This window comes from Staurois parvus, unplaced genomic scaffold (genome assembly GCF_062004578.1).
Source record: "Staurois parvus isolate SC_StPar_1 unplaced genomic scaffold, SC_StPar_1.0 ptg000941l, whole genome shotgun sequence".
Taxonomy (NCBI): domain Eukaryota; kingdom Metazoa; phylum Chordata; class Amphibia; order Anura; family Ranidae; genus Staurois; species Staurois parvus.
Genome location: NW_028318737.1, coordinates 1,505,068 through 1,528,605, shown reverse-complemented (window position 1 = coordinate 1,528,605; position 23,538 = coordinate 1,505,068). Strand labels below are relative to the sequence as shown.

Sequence of the window (23,538 nt, the reverse complement as noted above, 5' to 3'; positions counted from 1 at the left end):
AGTCAAGATCAAAAGTAAGTCATCTGTAAATCGTGATAATTGATATTCCCTGTGACATAGGGGCACCCCGTGAATGTCCACACTCAAATGTATAGCAGCTGCTGGGGGTTCTACGCTCAGAACATATAATAGGGGTGAGAGCGGACACCCCCATCTGGTGCCATTGTTCATAGGAAAAGAAGAGGAATAGGTGAATGAGAGCTTGACCTGGGATGCGGGGTGACAGTATAAGGCCCAGATGGCGTTTAGAAAAGTGCCCATGAAGCCAACACAAGTCAAGGATACGAACATGTAGGGCCAACCTAACCTATCCAACTCCTCTTGGGCATCTGAGCTCAATAGCAGTGCAGGCGTCTGTTTTGTTGAGATTGTCAACCAGGTTTATCGCCCGTTGGGTGTTGTTCCCCGCTTATGTAGTTGGGATAATCCCAACCTGGTCTCTGTGGATAAGTCATGGAAGGAGCCGGGAAAGACTGTTGACTAGAATCTTTGTGAAAATCCTATAATTGGAAATAATCCATGTTATCGGCCGATAATCATCTGGGGAGGTGGGCTTTTACCGGGCTTTGGAATGACTGTGATGTAAGAATGCATGAAGTCTGAATGGGGAATCCCCCCTTGAGTAAAGAGTGATAAAGGTCTAGTGGGGGGGCAATATTGGAGAGAATTTCCTGTAATATTGATAGTCCATCCGGACCTGGAGATTTATGAAGGGGGAGTTTGCTAATAACCTCCATGAGTTCCTCAATAGTTATGTCAGAGATAAAAGTTTCAGATCAGAGGAGTTCAGTTTGGGTGTCTGTAGAGGCAGTAAATCCATCAGATGTTTCTGGACTATAAGGTGGGCGCTCGCCCGCTGTAAGGCCGTCATACAAGTTATGATGAAACTCGGCACAGGTCCCAGCCGTAGTATAGGGGCAGTAAATGGGGGAAGCGTCTTGTTGGAGTGATCAGTGGGGGATGGATTGTGGTGGCCTAACTCTGGCTTTGTTCTCCATCATCCTGTGTGACTTATTGGATCAGTTATACAATTCCTGGTGAGTCCAGAGATTTAGGTCCCGTATGTCTATCTAATTCTCTGATTGGTTTTGCAGCTGTGACACCAGGCGAAGGCGTGACGCTGGGATGACGCTAAAGCTGCTCCTCTCTAGTTGGTGTAAAAGAAGGAGTCTGGACCGATTCTTATCACGTTTCAGGAGGATGAATGTGGAAATGCATTGACCTCAGAAGAAAGCTTTATGTGCCTCCCACAGGGTAGACGCCTTGTACACTGAGCCAGTATTAAGCTGAACAAATTTGGTCAGAGCGGAGGGAAGTGTATCCTGGATTTCTGGGACCTGAAGGAGGGACTCATTTATACTCCAGTGGTGGGATTTGGTTCCTGAGTCAGAGATCAGTATGTCCAGGATAACAGAAGCAGATCTGACCAGGTTTTTGGGTTTATGGCAGGGTTAAGCAGATTAGCGAGAAGGGGGCAGAGATGATGAAGTAGTCCAAGCCAGAGTACATCTTATGTGGGGCAGAGTAAAAGGTGTATTCATTATGGGTGGGGTGCTTGAGGCAGGTGAAGTCTGCTTTCTCAACTGTAGGTGGCAATTGACCCGAGTTGCACCACAGCCTAGAGAGGGAGTCCAGGGGAAACACAGTTTCTCTATGGTTTCCTGGGGCAAAGGAGCAGCATTCTGGTTGGCTACACTGTGTCCATGTGACCCTTGGTGGCCATCTTGGGTAAGCAAGGTCTTTATAGGTCCCTGCTCCCGAGTTTTGGCACTCATCTTGCAAGTTGCTAGTGTAGGGAGAGAGACCCTGCTTGTTAGGGAAAGTAATTAGTGCTAGGGAGAGTTCCTAAAGTGTAGGGAGAAAGGCAACAGACTTGCTAACCTTGAAAGAAGCCTCCCCTCTTGGGACCAGACTGACCAGGCAATACATCACCCTCTGAAACAGACACTGTCGGCACCTCTCCTCAGCCACTTTGACTGGTTTGAACTGTGAATTATTTCACTAAAGCGTTTTTGTCCTACCAGGGTGTTTGTAACATTGGAATTCTGCTCAATACAAGTTCAAGTTTTATTGCAACAAGACTCTAAGACCCTGATTTACTATTGTGCCTAGGCACATTTCTGTGGGCTAACGTCTACTTTTTAATAGCGACCGTCTACTTTTAGACTGCAAAGACATTTACTAAAGAAAAACGTCAACAAGTAGACTCCAAATCGAATTTACTAACCAGACACAGCCCAGGAATCAGACTCAAAAAGCAGACTTGGTAAGAGGCACGTCTAACACCATGAAAAATCACTGCAGAGACGTTCACATTGAAATTTGCTTTGCCAAATATCAGGACTTCACTTTAAAGAATATCTGACATTTCAAAAATGTTTTAAAATGTGTAATATTTTTAAAGCAAGTCGACACCATGAAGAACTAGACACTTTTCCAGTGTTTTTGGCCGGATATAACTGAGCATGTGCAGAACACAGTTTAGACGTCCTCTGTGGGCGCTTGCTTTTTAGACGCTGCTCAATAGTAAATCTCTGTGTGGATTCCTCTGACAGCCGGCACTCGGTCACGTCTCCTGTGTGTGGAGTCCTCTGACAGCCGGCACTCGGTCACGTCTCCTGTGTGTGGAGTCCTCTGACAGCCGGCACTCGGTCACGTCTCCTGTGTGTGGAGTCCTCTGACAGCCGGAACTCGGTCGCGTCTCCTGTGTGTGGAGTCCTCTGACAGCCGGCACTCGGTCACGTCTCCTGTGTGTGGATTCCTCTGACAGCCGGCACTCGGTCACGTCTCCTGTGTGTGGAGTCCTCTGACAGCCGGCACTCGGTCCCGTCTCCTGTGTGTGGATTCCTCTGACAGCCGGCACTCGGTCGCGTCTCCTGTGTGTGGATTCCTCTGACAGCCGGTACTCTGTGGCGTCTCCTGTGTGTGGAGTCCTCTGACAGCCGGCACTCGGTGGTGTCTACTGTGTGTGGAGTCCTCTGACATTTGGAACTCGGTCGTGTCTACTGTGTGTGGAGTCCTCTGACAGCCGACACTCGGTCACGTCTCCTGTGTGTGGAGTCCTCTGACAGCCGGCACTCGGTCACGTCTCCTGTGTGTGGATTCCTCTGGCAGCCGGCACTCGGTCACGTCTCCTGTGTGTGGATTCCTCTGACAGCCGGCACTCGGTCGCGTCTCCTGTGTGTGGATTCCTCTGACAGCCGGCACTCTGTGGCGTCTCCTGTGTGTGGAGTCCTCTGACAGCCGGCACTCGGTCACGTCTCCTGTGTGTGGAGTCCTCTGACAGCCGGCACTCGGTCACGTCTCCTGTGTGTGGAGTCCTCTGACAGCCGGCACTCTGTGGCATCTCCTGTGTGTGGAGTCCTCTGACAGCTGGCACTCGGTCACGTCTCCTGTGTGTGGAGTCCTCTGACAGCCGGCACTCGGTGGTGTCTACTGTGTGTGGAGTCCTCTGACATTTGGAACTCGGTCGTGTCTACTGTGTGTGGAGTCCTCTGACAGCCGACACTCGGTCACGTCTCCTGTGTGTGGAGTCCTCTGACAGCCGGCACTCGGTCACGTCTCCTGTGTGTGGATTCCTCTGACAGCCGGCACTCGGTGGCGTCTCCTGTGTGTGGATTCCTCTGACAGCCGGCACTCGGTGGCGTCTCCTGTGTGTGGAGTCCTCTGACAGCCGGCACTCGGTCGCATCTCCTGTGTGTGGATTCCTCTGACAGCCGGCACTCGGTCGCGTCTCCTGTGTGTGGAGTCCTCTGACAGCCGGCACTCGGTCACGTCTCCTGTGTGGAGTCCTCTGACAGCCGGCACTCGGTCGCGTCTCCTGTGTGTGGAGTCCTCTGACAGCCGGCACTCGGTCACGTCTCCTGTGTGTGGAGTCCTCTGACAGCCGGCACTCGGTCACGTCTATTGTGTTTAACAAACAGCACTCGGCACATCTTTATGTATTCTAATTAGATTTCCTTAGTTCTAGTGATTCTATTTTTGTTTCTTATCCTTTATAATTATTTCTGTAATGATTTTACTTATTTCGAAGGTCTAGATAATATTTATTTTGACAGCTGAATGTAAAAATAAAGGTCCGCAATAAAAAAAAAAAAAAACTGTGTTACCCCTTAATATACATACCAGACCCCTTCGGGTCTGGTATGTATATTAAGGGGTAACTCCACGCCAAAATAAAAAAAAATGTGGGGTTCCTCCAAAAATCCATACCAGACCCTTATCCAAGCATGCAGCCCGGCAAGTCAGGAAATGGGGGGGGCGAGTGAGCACCCCCCCTCCTGAACCATACCAGGTCACATGCCCTCAACATGGGGGGGTGCTTTGAGGCAGGGGGGCTCCCCCCCAAAGCACCTTGTCCCCATGTTGATGGGGACAAGGGCCTCTTCCCCACAACCCTGGCCGATGGTTGTGGGGGTCTGCAGGTGGGGGGCTTATCAGAATCTGGAAGCCCCCTTTAACAAGGGGGCCCCCAGATCCCAGCCTCCCCCTACGTGAATGAGTATGCGGTACATGGTCCCGCTACTAATTCACAAAAAAACAAAGTGTGGTGTAAAAAAACCACAGGACACGGTCTTTGACAAGTCCTTTAATAAAACAATGTCCCCTGAAGTAGATCCAACGTCAATCACGGTGTCAGGCGCCAGCGAGCCGAAAAAAGAAAAAAAATGTTCTTCTATAGACGGAGGCTCACCAGCATTATGCAGTGAGCCAGGGTGACATGGGGGGGTGGGATCTGGGGGCCCCCTTATTAAAGGGGGCTTCCAGATTCTGATAAGCCCCCCACATGCAGACCCTCACAACCACCGGCCAGGGTTGTGGGGAAGAAGCCCTTGTCCCCATGTTGAGGGCATGTAGCCTGGTATGGATCGGGGGGGGTGCTCGCTCGTCCCCCCCTTTCCTGACCTGCCGGGCTGCATGCTCCGATAAGGGTCTGGTATGGATTTTGGGGGGAACCCCATGCTGTTTTTTTTTTTAATTTCCGTGTGGAGTTACCCCTAATATCCATACCAGACCCGAATGGCTTGGTATGGATGGGAGGGAGGACCCCACGCTGTTTTTTTTATTATTATGGTGCTGGTTTTTAAATGTAATTCGGGCTTTTTTGGTCTTCACTATGGCTCAGAAACTCACCTGTCACTTCCCCCGGCTCAAAGAGAAAGCTTTGTTTGAGTTTATTTCCTTAAAGGTAACAAGGTTGACTTTTAGTTAAAATGAAGAAATTTTTCTGTAACTTCGGGGAAAGTGACAGCTAAGCTTGTGAACTATAGTGAAGGACAAAAAAAGGTATTAGCCATTAGCATTGAAAAATCAGCACCGACATACACTTCGTATTGTGAACCATATTTTTCAAACATTTGTAAACCGACCAATTAATTTTAATGGTTTGGCATTTGTACCCCAAATATGACGTGCCCCGGGGTGTTGGTACACCGAGGTACACCTGTATTAGTATTGCAATCCTTTGTATTGGGATACATAGAACCAACATACATCTGAATTGGCAACATAGCACAACATTTGTGTCACATTGGAGATATCTGGTAGTTACACTGACCTTTCCCAGGGACTTCGGGTTGATTCACAGCACAGAAATACAGGCAGATTAGTATTACAGCTCCGTGGATTAGTGGTTAGCACTGCTGCCTCACAGCTCTAGGGTTGTCGGTTTGAATCCCAACCACGGCAAGAAAGTAGCATGATCTCCGTGTGTGGCTGTCTTCAAATAGATGTTCTGGCAGCATCTTTGCTTTCTGTCTAAATGATCCCCAGAATGTGAATTAGAATGAGGCCTTGTCTGTTCAAACACCTTCAAAGCTACACCTAATGTGAATGTCATACAATGGGATGAGATAAGGGCCTGGAGCACTAATAGATTTGATAATGATGGTTTATACTCCACCCACTTTTGTGAAGGATTTGTCAAGCAAAGAGCTGAGAGAGAGAAGAGTGAGCGAGAGATACATACTGAAGAGTGATAAAGAGAGACATACAGAAGAGTGAGAGATACATACTGAAGAGTGATAAAGAGAGACATACAGAAGAGTGAGAGAGAGAGAGAAGGCTTGGGTGGGGATTGTTACAAATACTGGCGTGGATTTTTCCCCCAAATACAAAGCAGACCTTTTCCCAGCAGGCAGGTACCGCACGCCTTCAAAGATGTATTTCCTTTGTTGATTTTCCTGCTTTGTTCACACTATATGCAATTGAAAATTGCGCTTTAAGTTGCCAATTTCACCATTTTCTAGAGATTTTCAAACTAGTTGTGATTTCAATTGTGTTTAGCATTGCGATTTCTATTGCAGTCTAGATGTGAAATTGCTACTAAATGGCCAAAAAGTTTGACAAGAACTACCTTTGAAATCGTAAGTTCAACAAACAAATGGCGTATGTTACTCCCCTCACATTCACATTCATTATATCCGATATCATGTACGATGTCAATTCACAAATCGCACCTGAAATTGCACACCCTGGATGTGACTTTTCATGCGATTGGCATGGCCAGCAACTTGTCCTTTGCATGGCAAATTGTTACTGGGGGCCAACACCACTGTCACATCTAATCCGATGTGGCAATTGCCCAACTTACAGTGAAGTTGCACAAGTTCACAATCCAATTGGATGTGAACAGAGCCTACAGTGGACCATAAGGTGTGACTTGGACTACAATTTGCAAGTCGCCTGTCATGCCGATTGCATACCAAATCGCAAACAATGTTACTGGGGGCTACTCGGTCACATTAAAGCAGATTTCTAAGTGGTGTTATTTACAATACAGTCACATCATGTGACTTACAGTGAAGTCACATGATTTCAAAGTCGGGGGACATGCTGATTTAAAGTGCGATTTGCAAGACATCTGACACAGATCTGTCTGCAAACCGCATGAAAAGTAGTGTATTCATTACTTTAGAAATTGTTGTGGCTCCAACCAAGTTTGAACTACAGCAATATGAACGCTCTAATAGCGGTCACATTGAGTGCGACTTGGCATATAACTTGCATGACATGCAAATCATCCACCCCTGTGACAGTGTACTACACTATTAAGCACCTTTCTGGCTCCTGTGGCTGAGCTAATTCCTCCCCAGGACCATTTGGGCACCCACCCTGATGGATGGATGGAGCTGGATGACTAACCCATAGCTGCCAGCATACCGCTGCACCCCCAGATGTGTAATGTGTATAACCCATGCGCATTAATACTTTTGTTCTGGTGAGTGTAGACCAGTCCCAAGGGTGGTTTACCTTTCACGAGTTCATGCACTACTGTCCGTCACGGAGAGAACACACGTGCCATTCATAGGCACTCTCTGAGTTGGTACTCTCACACCAAGGACATTCCATTATTCAGGAATGATTCTAGGAACTTATTTTAGCACCATTTACCATTTTACGTCATTATTGCAATTATTTGCACTTTTTGGTTTTTACATGCGTTCATTATTGATCACATGCATTTATAGCGCTGCACTTGTCTTTAACATAGAATAGTTACGTGATTAAAGAGAATGAAGATATATCATTATATTGGGAAATTAGAACTATCCAAATTATTTGAGATATAAGTGTGAAAATGTTTAACATTTGAAAATAGAATGTATGACATTCATTAGTAAATGCATTAGTTGTCTGATCATTTTGGAGAAACAGCAAAAAAAAACAAACAATTCTAATACAGGAGTACTAATTATGTTACATTCTAAGTATTCTCTTTTGCTAACAGAAAAACGGCAACACTATAAAGCCCGCGCTTGTGCGCCATCTAGCGAACATATCCGGTATTGCACCTAAAAATGTGCCAGACGTGATTCCACATTTACTAATAGCAAAGTAGACGTTCATCAATGAGATTGCTAGACGCCGCTCAGGAGACTGACAGGTCTTGATTGATTTCACTGAGTCTGCCTGAATGGTCAGAGTCTGCTGGTAGACTCAAGTCTTAGTAAATCAGGGCCTAAAGGTTTAGTAAAGCAAAGGTTAAGTGGGGAGTAAATATCTGAAATCTTGAACCTGCCTCTGCTCAACAGAGTGTCAACCAATGTGGTTTGAAAAAGAGAAGGCTTGTCAGGAGCTGGTGATTTAACAAAGTTTATTACTTTCATTGCATATATAAAATGGTGTGAGGGCAAGTCCAGGGTCCCTAATGTCCGCAGGATTGGTGGAGGTTTACCGGAGGAAGAGTCAAAGATTGTGGAACAAGTGTAAGGTCTTGGGTGAGCCATTAGCGTAGGCCGCGTATTGTTGTGGATGAGGGAAAGATGGATTACCATGAATAGGGAGGTAGAGGGAAACCCATGGGGACACTCCCAATTTGCGTCTGATTTCTCTCCAGGCCACCAAAGTGTCACGTAAAAGAGGATTGTTTTTTAGGGGAGTTGGAAGCTGGTTTATATTGCGTGTAAAATAGCAGCTACATTGTGCGGGTTACCATGTCAGATTCTAGCTGGTGGAGTAAATAGACGACTTGGATAGCCAGTCTAGACTGATGTGTAAGAGACATGCAAGGTAATATATGTGAATGTTGGGAAGGCCCGATCCCCCCTCGCTCCTCCAGTATGTGAATGTTGGGAAGGCCCGATCCCCCCTCGCTCCTCCGGTATGTGAATGTTGGGAAGGCCCGATCCCCCCTCGCTCCTCCGGAATGTGAATGTTGGGAAGGCCCGATCCCCCCTCGCTCCTCCGGTATGTGAATGTTGGGAAGGCCCGATCCCCCCTCGCTCCTCCGGTATGTGAATGTTGGGAAGGCCCGATCCCCCCTCGCTCCTCCGGTATGTGAATGTTGGGAAGGCCCGATCCCCCCTCGCTCCTCCGGTATGTGAATGTTGGGAAGGCCCGATCCCCCCTCGCTCCTCCGGTATGTGAATGTTGGGAAGGCCCGATCCCCCCTCGCTCCTCCGGTATGTGAATGTTGGGAAGGCCCGATCCCTCCTCGCTCCTCCGGTATGTGAATGTTGGGAATGCCCGATCCCCCCTCGCTCCTCCGGTATGTGAATGTTGGGAAGGCCCGATCCCCCCTCGCTCCTCCGGTATGTGAATGTTGGGAATGCCCGATCCCCCCTCGCTCCTCCGGTATGTTAATGTTGGGAAGGCCCGATCCCCCCTCGCTCCTCCGGTATGTGAATGTTGGGAAGGCCCGGTCCCCCCTCGCTCCTCCGGTATGTGAATGTTGGGAAGGCCCGATCCCTCCTCGCTCCTCCGGTATGTGAATGTTGGGAATGCCCGATCCCCCCTCGCTCCTCCGGTATGTGAATGTTGGGAAGGCCCGATCCCCCCTCGCTCCTCCGGTATGTGAATGTTGGGAATGCCCGATCCCCCCTCGCTCCTCCGGTATGTGAATGTTGGGAAGGCCCGATCCCCCCTCGCTCCTCCGGTATGTGAATGTTGGGAAGGCCCGATCCCCCCTCGCTCCTCCGGTATGTGAATGTTGGGAAGGCCCGGTCCCCCCTCGCTCCTCCGGTATGTGAATGTTGGGAAGGCCCGATCCCCCCTTGCTCCTCGGGAGATAGAGGTTTTGCAAAGCTATGCGTGGACGGCGACCCCTCCAGAGAAATTGTGAGAGAGCTGTTTTTAGTTTGGTTACGTCTCCATGCCGGAGTAGTAGAGGAATGGATTGAAGTGGATAAAGTAGTTTTAGGAAAGTCGCCATTTTAAAAAGATGAGATCTCCCCAGGAGCGTGAGGAGCAGACCCACCCACATGGCTAGCAGACACCTTTACCCTCCCCCACTTCCCATCTACTTCTCACACGTGGACACTGCTAGCGGACACTTCTACCCTCTACTTCTCACACGTGGACACTGCTAGCGGACACTTCTACCCTCTACTTCTCACACGTGGACACTGCTAGCAGACACCTTTACCCTCCCCCACTTCCGCTCTACTTCTCACACGTGGACACCGCTGGCAGAATCCTTTACCCTCCCCCAATTCCGCTCTACTTCTCACAGGTGGACACCGCTAGCAGACACCTCTACCTTCCCCCACCTCCACTCTACTTCCCACACGTGGACACAGCTAGCAGACACCTCTACCTTCCCCCACCTCCACTCTACTTCCCACACGTGGACACAGCTAGCAGATACCTCTACCCTCCCCCACCTCCACTCTACTTCTCACACGTGGACACCGCTAGCAGACATCTTTACCCTCCCCCACTTAAGCTCTACTTCTCACACGTGGACACAGCTAGCAGACACCTTTACCCTCCCCCTCTTCCGCTCTACTTCTCACATGTGGTCACTGCTAGCAGACACCTCTACCCCACTTTATCCAAGGAGATCCCATTACTCCATCTTCTCTGCAGATTTGACCCAGTCATTATCATCACCTATACTCCAACTGTTGAAGGGCCCCATCTATAGCCGGCAGAAGATGAACTCTCCTTGATCTCCATATACTGTATATCCATCAGTAACTCAGAGATGCTCCCACTTTCCATTAGCCAAGACCTGCTCCTCATCCCTCCACACCCGCCCCATATACAGTCCAGGCGTGGCAGTCCCGGGAGTGCAGCTGTGGCTGTGTGAAGCCTGAATGTCCCAGTAGGAGGAGTTCTGCCCGCAGTGTGAGCTGCACTCCTGGAGGACCCTGTTACAGTCTATGCTGCACCACCCAAAGCTTCATGATTGGCCTTCCTCTGCCTCATTGTCTGATATTAATTGTCCGTGTATTGCTACATGTTGGGGATTTCTGCTACAAATCTGAACTAGGAATAGAGAAACTTCATCCATGTCTTTGGGGACCTCTGATCTCCTTATGAACTGTTTCTTCCATGATGAAGATCAGCCATGGAGTATATCTGAGGTTTATATCAGGGTGTGCTTCTTCCCCACATGAGAGCTGGGATGTCCAGCAACATTCATCTAGAAGACATTTCCCGCACTCAAGGCACTAATACACCTCCAGGGTTGTGTGGGACCCCTGATGTACAGGAAGATAGGACTTCAGAGAGGAACATTTCCCTCACTCAGGACAGGAAAGTGGCTTCTCCCCCGTGTGAGATCTCTGATGTCTGGAAAGATGTGACTTCACTGAAAAACATTTCCCGCACTTAGGACAGGAATACGGCTTCTCCCCCGTGTGAGATCTCTGATGTGTATAAAGATGGGACTTCTGTGAAAAACATTTCCCACACTCAGGACAGGAATACGGCTTCTCCCCCGTGTGAGATCTCTGATGTGTATAAAGATGGGACTTCTGTGAAAAACATTTCCCACACTCAGGACAGGAATACAACTTCTCCCCCGTGTGAGATCTCTGATGTCTGTAAAGACTGGACTTTTCTGAGAAACATTTCTCGCACTCAGGACAGGAATACGGCTTCTCCCCTGTGTGATATCTCTGATGCTTGTGAAAATGGGATTTCAATGAAAAAAAGTTCCCACACTCAGAACAGGAATATGGTTTTTCCCCCGTGTGAGATCTCTGATGTGTGTAAAGATTGGTCTTCTGTGAAAAACATTCCCCACACTCAGGACATGAATACGGCTTCTCTCCTGTATGAGATCTCTGATGTGTGTAAAGAATAGACCTATCTGAAAAACATTTCCCACACTCATGACAGGAATACGGCTTTTCTCCTGTGTGAGATCTTTGATGTGTGTAAAGAGTGGACTTCTCTGAAAAACATTTCCCGCACTCAGGACAGGAATACGGTTTCTCCCCCGTGTGAGATCTCTGATGTGTGTAAAGATTGGACTTCACTGAAAAACATTTCCCGCACTCAGGACAGGAATACGGCTTCTCCCCTGTGTGAGATCTTTTATGCACATTAAGATGGCATTTAAAATTAAATCCCTTCCCGCACTCAGTACAGGAGAATCTCTTCCCTGTTGGAAGGCCGGCCCGGTCCCGCACAGTCTGAGGTTCCTCAGGATACGAGGAATCCGATGGTCCATCTACACTGGGTGGTGCCGGATGGACATTGGAGGGAGCCGGGTTTTCTCCTGGACTATACTGTGTGATGTCCTCATCTTCTACTTTCCAGTCTGGAGACAAAGTGAGACAATCCTCGGAGGTTTTCCTCATCTCCCGGCCATGGACTAAAATACAAAGACAAAGAGGATTACTAGACAGGAGCTGATTGGTTCCCCCAAACCAGGACTCCGCCCACATCAGGCAGCTTGGTCTCTGAGGAGCTTACAATTCCACCCTCAAGGGAACTAGGAAATGGCTCCTCTGATCTCCTACCAGGTCATTTCTTTATTCATGGACCTTAGTCAGAGAGTGAGGAAACAACCAGAACTGTCTTTTATAGGAGGGACAGTGATGAGGGGATTATAGGACGAGGGTCCCCACCCCCTCTATCACTCATCGCCATCTTCCCAACACAAGAAGTACTGCACTTCCTTATTTACTCCATGATTTAGTCATGAAGAACAGCGGGGCTGAGCCCCACCAGAGGTCAGAGAGTGAGGATGGGGGGAGAACAACCAAGATGAAGACTGGACTGATCCTGAAGACCACCATCATTGGGATATTGACTCCTCCCTCATTATCACTTTCTGTTTAAGGGTCCAAAGTTGGAGGATGTTATCAGATTATTATCACCATGTAAAAGTCTGTGCTCCAATCACATCAACCGATATAAAATGTCCAGCTGGGAGGAAATGGGTGTAACAAAAGAGAATCCATATTATGTGTATATATAGCAGTGGGGGGAGGGGGAGAGCAGAAGTCAGGACTATGGAATGTACAACATAGAGTATATAGTACAGGGGTCAGGAGTATGTAATGTACAACATAGAGTATATAGTGCAGGGGTCAGGAGTATGTAATGTACAACATAGAATATATAGTGCAGGGGTCAGGAGTATGTAATGTACAACAGAGTATATAGTGCAGGGGTCAGGAGTATGTAATGTACAACATAGAGTATATAGTGCAGGGGTCAGGAGTATGGAATGTACAATATAAATGATACAGTGTAAAGGTCAGGCCTCATAATATTGGCATTCAGTATTTAATTGTAATCTAAATGTTTACTGTAGACAAGTTGCAGAGATCCCACACCGCTGCCTCCCATCTCCTGAGACTGCACTCAGTGACTTGGGTCTGAGACACTACAGACATATCCCTCCCCTGGCACAGGTGACAAATACTGGAAGAATTGCTATGTCACCACCATGAGGAATAAGATCAAAAGAACATGTCCAGGTGTCTAGGTCTAGTAACATCTATGGTGAAAATGAACATTTTGCTGCCAGCTGAACCCCAGAACCTCCATAAATCCAGTCTAGATACATAAATTGTTTCTGCAGCACAGAGAAGGAAGATTATCCGAGAGAAATCCAGGAATACAGGACGGGGAACACAGCTCAGGAAAGTGACCAGGGGATTACAGGCTGATATCACCCAGTCCCCGCCCTACTCTGGACCAATCAGTGAGCAGTATGGGTGGAGGAATGGATTTAGTGTTCATGACCCACCTGTGCTGATCTCTGTAGGAGTGTCCTCCTCTATAAATGTCCCCGTTATTCCATCCTCCTCCATAGACTGCTGATCATCCCTCACATACGCCTCTTCTTCTTCTGCTTTCACCTCAAATTCTATATCGATTGGATCTCCACTCTAAATCAAGGAAATGAGAGAAAATATCATCTGTAAAATGTAAGATTTATGATTGTGACATCACACAAAATCCACACATTGTCTCCCTTCACAGAAGCAGATCACATGTGATATGTCGGTACATTTCCCCTAAATACCGCATGCCATCCTGAAACTGTCCATTTCCTATCCCGTGTTGCGGTATTGACCACAAACACTGAACACGCTCAGTAAATACCGCATGAACAGGCGTTACATTCACAGAAGGAAATAAAGAATGAAATGCATGCGGTCATTAATTAGTGGTGGAGACATGCGGCATTCAGGAAATGTGTACTGCTTGGTAAAGAGTGGGCGGCCGCTGGCATCCTTAACAACCAGTAAACAACATGGTTGTTAGGGAGCGAGCGGCCGCCGCGTCCTAACCAACCGATAAATCTAAAAAAAGAATTACCGGCAATGAAAAATTAAGAAAATGGCGTGGGGTCCCCCCCTGGGGTCTGGTAAGGATTTTGAGGGGGGACCCCTTGCCAAAATGAAAGAAATACATACCAGACCCCTATCTGAGCATGCAGCACGGCAGGTCAGTAAATGGGGGGATGAGAAAGCGACCCCCCCCCCCCCAAAACATACCAGGCCATGTGCCCTTAACATGGAGTGGATGCTCTGGGGCAGGGGGGGCTTTGCTCCTCCAAAGCACCTTGTCCATGTTGATGAGGACAAGGGACTCTTCCCTACAACCCAGGCTAGTGGCTGTGGGGGTTTGCAGGCAGAGGACTTACAAAAAACTTAACAAGGGGTCCCTCAGATCCCTCACCCCATGTGAATGAGTATGGGGTACATGGTACCCCTAATTATTGACCCCAAAAAAGTATTCCGTTAAAAAGACAGCAGGCAGTTTTTGACAAGTCCTTTATTAAAAAAGCAAAACTAAAGCAAAATGTCCCCCCGGTGTAGATCCATCATCAATCACGATGCTCGCTGTCACCGCTGACTCGGAAAGAAAAGCTCCGCTCCCAATGAAGACTCCCCTCTGTCTGACAGCTCTGCTGCCTCCCGCCACTAAATATACTAAGGGACGGTGCCACTCGGTGACGTCACTGACCGGGGCATGTTGTATTGGTGACGTCACTGACCAGGGCATGTTGTATTGGTGATGTCACTGACCGGGGCATATTGTATTGGTGACGTCACTGACCGGGGCATGTTGTATTGGTGACGTCACTAACCGGGGCATGTTGTATTGGTGATGTCACTGACCGGGGCATGTTGTATTGGTGACATCACAAGAGGGCAAGGCCACCCAGTGACATCACAGGGTTGTAGCGCTCCTTAGTTTATTTAGAAGTGGGAGGCGGCAGAGCTGTCATATGGCAGGAGGGGAGCTTTGTTTTTTCTTTGAGTCAGCAATGACAGTGAGTATCGTGATTGGATCATCGATAAATCTACATCAGGGGGACATTTTTCTTTATTTTTGTTTTGTCAAAAATTTCTTCCAGTGTTTTTTTTACACTACACTGTTTGGTGAATGAATAGGGGTACTATGTACTCTATACTCATTCACATTGTGGGGGGCCGGGATCTTGAGGCCTCCTTGTTAAAGGTGGCTTCTAGATTTTAATCTGTCACATGTTCACCCAGATGCCACACCCACAGCGACTAGCTAACCAAGGTGGGCACGTGCGGCCGTGACTTGGGGTAAGAGGAAGTAAGGGGAACTTACCTGTGAATGTATCTACGTATATAAGACCGTCCGTGACATACTTTCACAGCCCATACTACCTCTTGACCACCACCGGGGGGAGACTTTACTCCAATCCAGATGGCTGACCACACACTGGCAGATAGAAATCTTACATACAATCTGATGCACTAACTATTGTTGAGGAGCAGCCTAGCAATCACACACCCTTCTAGGATTCCTCCATCTATCCTACAAGCCAGAACCCCGATGTTAATCACTCTTCCACTGTCCACACACCCCCACACCAGACACACCACAAACGGTAGCTGGCCGCCACCCAACAGTTTATCCGCAGAACGGTCTGCTGGGACACCCCACACACACAGATCTCCGTCTGGCAGATCTGTTACCTTTTACAATCTGCACGCAATTTGCAAACACACAGAGCAATTGCATATAGATTGGCAATGAGCTTGTACGAGCGTATAAAGACACTAAAATACAATACAATCTAATCTCTCCAATCTGATCTCTCCAATCTGATCTCTCCGGAGATATGAGCCCGAGCTTAAATACACAGAAGTCACTTATTAATTTTAAGATTTAATATCCCGAAAGTGGGCAGTGCATAAAATATGTACAAAGTATAAAGAGTTACAGAAGATACATAAAATACAAGAAGACACACATATTCACTGTAAAATAAAAGGGAATAAAAAGCAGAAATTAAACTTTTACCAAGATTTATTCTGTGACTGGAGCAAGTCAGAGAAAGTCCACAATCCGTTAGTCAATAGGACGCGCTCCATACTAATCACACTGTCCCAATGTACGGGTCCTCAATTTATGGGGATATGGACGTGGGCTGGACATTAGTTCTTGGCCAATCGACTCTGAGGGGTGTTCCTGTACCCGCCCACAGGCTGTTCTGGGTGCTGAACTGCCCAAAGTCAATTGGACCAAGACCGGTTTGAATCACCAAGTCGGGGATCGAATTTCCAACACCAGTGCATCGGTCCGATCGCGACAATACCAATCACTGTTCCGCTATCCCACTCCAGCACCACATAACCATTTTCTTCATTTTTCTTGAATTCTACATAGTCCACAAATATAGTTTTTATATGCCGATGCAGCCTACACAGTGTCCCATCAGAAGGAAGTATTGTCATCTCTCTGCAACTAATATTTTAGCTTTTATGAGGGATGAAACATATTCCTTTGATCTATGTATGTACTTTTAGTGCTCCCTAGACAGATTGGAGCCCCCCTGGTGTCATGAAGCCGAAACATCTGCGTTTCTCTTTTAAGCTTCAGGAAGATGGCAGAGTCTGATTACGTATAGGTGACAAAATCTTATAAGCACCCAGGTGCCACTTCCAGAGGAAGCTAGGTCCCTTCAGATGCTAATTGGTGACCATCTGTCTCTGAATACCTTATTTCTTTAATGACAAGGAATGAACTAAATTTACGATTACATATTGCTACAGGTCACATTTCAGCTACTCAAATCTGTACATTTCAGTCACACAATAAGCCCCCCACCCACATCCTCCCACAACCACTGGCCAGGGTTGTGGCGATGGGACCCTTGTCCCCATCGACATGGAGACAAGGGGCTTTTGGGGGGGCCCCTGCCCCAAAGTAACCACCCCATGTTGAGGGTGTGTTACCTGGTATGGTTCAGGAGAAAGGTAAGCACTCACTAAGGGTCTGGTATTGATTTTGCAGGGGAACCCACGCCATTTTTTAAATTATTTTGGCACCAGGGTTTCCCTAAAAATCAGACCTGTCACAGCTGTCAATATTCGCCTCTTGTTTACTGGTTGTTGAGGACACTGGCGGCTGCCCTCTCCTTAACAACAAGCTATTTACAAGTGTTGCTATGGACACCAGTGGTAAATTACCCGCAGGATTCACTACTAAAAAACAGCATGCAGTATCTTACTACATACTGGGATACGGGAAGATACCGCTTTGTGATTGGAGCCCATAGTCTCTACAAGTCCATGTTCTAGATTCTCCATCCCACCAACCTTGTAATAGTGAGGGATGGTGTGACCTTCCTGTGTGGAATAACGGGAATACAGAGGACGGGGACATCTCTCTGGGGGGTTCCTGGTATTAGGTGGCTCCATCATATCCTTGTGTCCTTCTGAAAACTCCTCCATCACTCCATACTCCTCATCCTCCTCTTTATACTCTTCTTTAACATCAATATTATCATCCCCGAGGATTCCACTCTGAAAGATATAATAAAACATTCATTGTAACAAACATGCTGTGTATAAATCACAACTACCAATAATTGTCATCATCTACCTGATGATGGTGAGGGATGGTGTGACCTTCCTGTGTGGAATCCCGGGAATACAGAGGACGGGGGCATCTCTCTGGTGGGTTCCTGTAGCTGGATGACTCCACCATGGTGTCCTGGTACAGATCTTTGTGTTCTTTTAGAAGCTCTGACTCCTCCATCCCCCCATCCTCATCCTCCTCCTCTTTTATCTCTTCTTTAACCTCAACTTTAGGATCTCTCAGGTTTCCACTCTGAATATATAATAAAAATGACATCAATGGTAACAATGCAGATAATGTACAGATCCTAATGATACTATCAGTGATTGTTCCTCATCTACCTTATGATGGTGAGGGATGGTGTGACCTTCCTGTGTGGAATCCCGGGAATACAGAGGACGGGGACATCTCTCTGGTGGGTTCCCATGACTGGATCCATCTGTAGGAAACACACACACTGACTGAATCCATTGTTTCTATGTGTTTATCAGATGATGGGGGATCTAGGTGGATCCTCCGTACTGCTCTCTCCTTTACAATAAAGTCTCCTCTTACCCGGTGATGTGAGGGGCGGCTGATTGTCCATCATGACGTCCTTGTAGAGATCCTTGTGTCCTTCTAAATACTCCCACTCCTCCATGGAGAAATAGACAGTGACACCCTGACACCTTATAGGAACCTGACACACACAATGATACAGTCACCATCCAGACACATCCCTTGTCTGTTACTGGAGAATGTCCCAGAATTCCCGGCACCGCTCACCTCTCCTGTCAGCAGCTCAGTGATCTCTCTGGTGACTTCTAGAATCTTCTTCTTCTTTCTCTCTTCTATCAGGGAGGGAGGTGGAGGCAATGTGATGTCATATGATCTCCAGACTTCACAGGAGGAAAACTCTACATCTGAACACAAATAGTCACATCAAATGATATTCCCAGAATCCTCCTCACCTCTCCATTCAGGTCTCCATTTTATTAAAGCCCCACTTCAGGCTGAGGTATAATTCCCCCCCACAGGACCCCCACATAACTCAGGGTAAAGCTTGGTGTAAGCAGTTCTGATGTCATTACATATAACAGGACAAACAGTCCCACTGTGTTAGTGAGAATAACAAGTACCTGCTGACATCCTAAGAACATAAAAAACTAGAAAAGCTACAATTTCTGGGGAAATTGTGTGAAGTGTTCTTGCCTCTACAACTAGAGGGGGTAGAGTAACTGGGTGGAGTGGGCGGAGTAACTGTTGTGTGGTTGGAATGGCTGGAGTAACTGAAAAATCATGTCCTGAATTTTCAGCTCGCACTCTAGTTTTGAACATTCCACCATTCATTCCTATGGGACCAATTTCACCACAAATACGGCGATATTTTGTGAACCGTTCGGCAAAACGTTCCACAAAGTAATAGCACACCAATCGGGAACAATCCGCACGTTCGGTATATTACTGTCTATGTAGTGTAACAACTGTGGGAGGAGTTAGGGGGGTAAATTTGGCTATAATAATAAGAATATATATGTGAGATAACAGGAAGTGGTCTGCCATGTGAGAACACTTAAAAAGCCAGATGGAGGGACTTTGGGAGGAGGAGCTGTGAGGTAAGTATGATGTCATAGGATTATCTGACTCTGGATGGAGGGACATTGGGGGGGAGGAGCTGTGAGGTCAGTGTGATGTCATAGGATTCTCTGACTCTGGATGGAGGGACATTGGGAGGAGGAGCTGTGAGGTCAGTGTGATGTCATAGGATTCTCTGACTCTGGATGGAGGGACATTGGGAGGAGGAGCTGTGAGGTCAGTGTGATGTCATAGGATTCTCTGACTCTGGATGGAGGGACATTGGGAGGAGGAGCTGTGAGGTCAGTGTGATGTCATAGGATTCTCTGACTCCGGATGGAGGGACATTGGGAGGAGCTTTGAGGTCAGTGTGATGTTATGGGATTCTCTGACTCCGGATGGAGGGACATTGGGAGGAGCTTTGAGGTCAGTGTGATGTTATGGGATTCTCTGACTCCGGATGGAGGGACATTTGGATGGGGAGATTTGAGGGGTCCTCTATATGAGGCTCTCATGCAAACCAAATCCTTGTTCCTGGGTGCGTCCTACCTCTCCTAAACTGAAGAGTGAACTTTGACCTTTACCATCCAGAAATCTGTCCGGAATCTGTGGAAGTAAGCTGTCATGTGATCAGGTGACGTGCGGAGGAACGGAGTGTAAATAGCAGACAATTGTCTCCAGAGCTCCTTGTGACGGAAGCGTAGGCAGGACAGAACACACAAAGAAGACGGGGAACACACAAAAACTTTACTGAACTCTGAAAGACACTCAATCCGGACAGTTCATGGCACTCCGCAACATGTGGCTCATAGGGACACCCACGGTAAGCGGGCTCACAGGGACTCAACGGGAACTTGGCTGTGGCATTTGGCCTCAACACAGCTCCTACACAACGTACTAGGGACAACAGCTCACGGGGACTCAATGGGATTCCAGCTGTGGAATCTGGCCTAGCACAGCACCCACCCAGCTTTCTAGGGACATTGGGCTCACGGGGACTCAACGGGACTCTAGTTGTGGAGTTTGGCCTAGCACAGCACCCACCCAGCTTTCTAGGGACATCGGGCTCACGGGGACTCAACGGGACTCTAGCTGTGGAATCTGGCCTAGCACAGCTCCCACCCAGCTTTCTAGGGACATCGGGCTCACGGGGACTCAACGGGACTCTAGTTGTGGAGTTTGGCCTAGCACAGCTCCCACCCAGCTTTTTAGGGACATTGGGCTCACGGGGACTCATCGGGACTCTAGTTGTGGAGTTTGGCCTAGCACAGCTCCCACCCAGCTTTCTAGGGACATCGGGCTCACGGAGACTCAACGGGTAGCGATGGCTCAAGCACTCAGGGGCATCACAGGTAGCTATACTCTGGGCACACCACGGGGCGGTTCAAGTAAGGGTAGTCTCGACGTGCAATAGGGCAGTTCATGACACGAGTAGTCGGTGTGCACACCAGAGGGGTCACTACACAGAAAATCAATCCAAGGAAACAACAGGCAGGACGAGGAATAGCAAAAAGGAGCTGAGAGACAAATAAGAATATTGCTCAGCCAATGGGAGATGATCTCAGCATGACATCCATCATGAAGGAGATGAGGGGGAGGGGAGGAAGTCACTGAAGGTGACCATAGATCCATGGAAATTCAGCTGGTTCAGCAGGGATCGCTCACATTTCCATCCATGTGTGGCCACTGCCGGATAAAAGCCACTCCCCCAGCGGCTGCAGCCAATAGCTTCAGTGCTGATCTGTGTATTCTGAGAGCGGAGGAGTCCCCCCATTGTCAGAATACAAGAGTGCAGTGGGGAGGATTCCCCCATCCACCTCCAATGTGTGGATGGGGGAATCACTTCAGTTTTTATGGTCATCCCGCTGGCTGAACGATAAAACTGAACCATGTAGGCCAGCTTTGGGAGCAAATATATTATCATCAACTCCTCCCCCTGAAGGGGTTCATCTGGGTTCCCACACTATATATTATTATTATTATACAGGATTTATGGCGCCAACAGTTTTACAATATAACGGGAGACAATACAGCAACAATACAGTTCAATACAAGAGGCTTAGGAGGGCTCTGATCCTGGGAGCTTACAATCTAGGAGGGAGGGGCTAGTGGTACAATAGGTAGTAACTGTGGGGGATGGACTGGGAGCTAGAGAGTAGAAGGTCTTGTGAGAAGCAGAGAGTATGGTTTGGGTGATATTTAGAGACAAGAGAGTTATAAATGGCTTTATATGTTATTGTTAATGTTTTGAATTTTTTCTGTTGGGCAATGGGAAGCCAGTGGATGGATTGGCAGAGAGGGGTGGAGGACACTGAATGGAGGCCAGTGAAGGGATTGGCAGAGAGGGGTGGAGGACACTGAATGGAGGCCAGTGGAGGGATTGGCAGAGAGGGGTGGAGGACACTGAATGGAGGCCAGTGGAGGGATTGGCAGAGAGGGGTGGAGGACACTGAATGGAGGCCAGTGAAGGAATTGGCAGAGAGGGGAGGAGGACACTGAATGGAGGCCAGTGGAGGGATTGGCAGAGAGGGGTGGAGGACAATGAATGGAGGCCAGTGGAGGGATTGGCAGAGAGGGATGGAGACCAGTGGAGGGATTGGCAGAGAGGGGTGGAAGACACTGAATGGAGGCCAGTGGAGGGATTGGCAGATACAGAACGGTTAGTAAGGTGGATGAGTCTGGCAGCAGCATTCATGATAGACTGAAGAGGGGATAGCCTGCGATGAGGTCAGCCAATGAGGAGGGAGTTGCAATAGTCAAGGCGAGATATAACAAGGGAGTGAATAAATTGCTTAGTGGTTTCCGAGGTTAGGAACGGCGTATCTTGGAGATGTTGCAGAGGTGAAGTCTACAAGATTAGGACAGTGATTGGATTTGGGACTGAAAGGACAGATGGGAGTCTAGGATTACACCTAGTACCCTGGCATGAGGGGAGGGACTGATGATTGTATTATTGATCTTGATGGAGAAGTCAGGGGAGGGGGCACGGGCTGGGGGGAATACTAAGAGCTCAGTTTTGGAAAGATTGAGTTTGAGGAAGTGGAGTGACATCCATGCCGATATGTCACTTAGTAGGATAGTAATATATATGTGTGTATCATCATCTGCTGAAGATAAAAGACATCACAGTGACTATGGAGGAAGAGGACGGACATGACTATGGAGGAAGAGGACGGACATAACGGGGGGGTTATTGGGTGTAAATAGAACATAACATCTTATTACCTCCTCTGCTGCCACTTCCATCAACATCTCCCATCTACTTCCTGTCTGCACCTGACATCGCTTCCTTTCTGTCTTCCATAGAGACTTCCTGTCTGGGTAGAAGTGAGATCCCCACCTTGTGGAGCTCAGAGGAACTGCAGCCCCGAGAAGGGTCTGGTAGTGTGACCCCGGCCTTGTGCTGGGTGTGTATGGACTGTAGATCCTTATAGAGGGGTCACCTCCACTCCCACCAAGGGGGACAGAAATATATGACTGCTCGGGGGAGAACAATTTTGGCCCCTTTGATTTTGCAGTAAAATGTAATTGCAGATTTAGTCCTGTCACACATCTGTTATATGGATACAAGGAACTCCAGTTGAGAAATGGCCCCGATCCTCATATTAGATCAGATTTTTTTCTTTTGAAGGGCATCAGACTTCATGATTGACATTGATGTACAGCATAGGACATTTTTTTAAATTTTGTTTCTTACAATTTACATTTTTGTGAATAAATACAGGTATATGTAAGAGGAAGAGACCCTTGTCCTTGTCACTCCCCCGGAAAGTTACCCCTCCATGTTGAAGTCATGTCACCTGGTATGGTTCAAGAGGCAGGAAATACACCCCCTCCCCACCCTTTTCCTGGCCTGGCCAGCATGCTCAGATAAGGGTCTTGTATGGAATGTTGGCAGGACCTTCTGGAACATATCTCAGATAGTCTCTGTAAGGTGACCATAGACATGGAGGACACCAGCAATGGTTGGGATGTAACATACCCTGTAAAGGTGGCATGATATGACAGATATTCCTGGAATTCAATGTTCAGTATTACAGATACAGTGTTCTCTTCATTTAGTGGTCAGTAGAAGACAAATGGTTCCAATATAAAAATCGGAATAGTTGGCTCTGGAGTGTGAAGATTGGAGGAATGAACACCTAGATGGCAATAATGATCTGACATCCCTGTAGACATAGATACGGATGAATGATCTGTCACCTCACTGAGCGTCAAAGGAAATATTTTGATGCGCTGACTATGACCCCAGTGGGGAGAAGAGATTTGTGCACATTGGGCTCCTCACTGGCTGAAAAGGATTGTCCTTCTTATATAAAATGGTATGTGTCAGGAGTACAGAATCCCAGAGGGGCCCCAACATGGTTCTATGGGGTCTGCTCATGACAGCCATGCTGTGAATGAATATGTTGTGATCAGACTGAAGCAATGGTGTTGGAAATCACATCG

The 23,538-nt window shown here is 47.8% G+C and overlaps 1 protein-coding gene across 1 annotated transcript in view; it reads right to left on the bottom strand.

Annotated features, from left to right (window-relative positions):
• Positions 1-8,078: 8,078 nt before the first annotated feature.
• Positions 8,079-23,538, bottom strand: part of LOC149441872 (uncharacterized) — an 89,243-nt gene continuing 73,783 nt past the window's right edge. Inside the window, exon 3 of the mRNA XM_089656837.1 lies at positions 8,079-12,020. Coding sequence (XP_089512963.1) covers positions 10,968-12,020 — 1,053 coding nt within the window. The 3' untranslated portion in view covers positions 8,079-10,967. The remainder of the gene's footprint in view (positions 12,021-23,538) is intronic.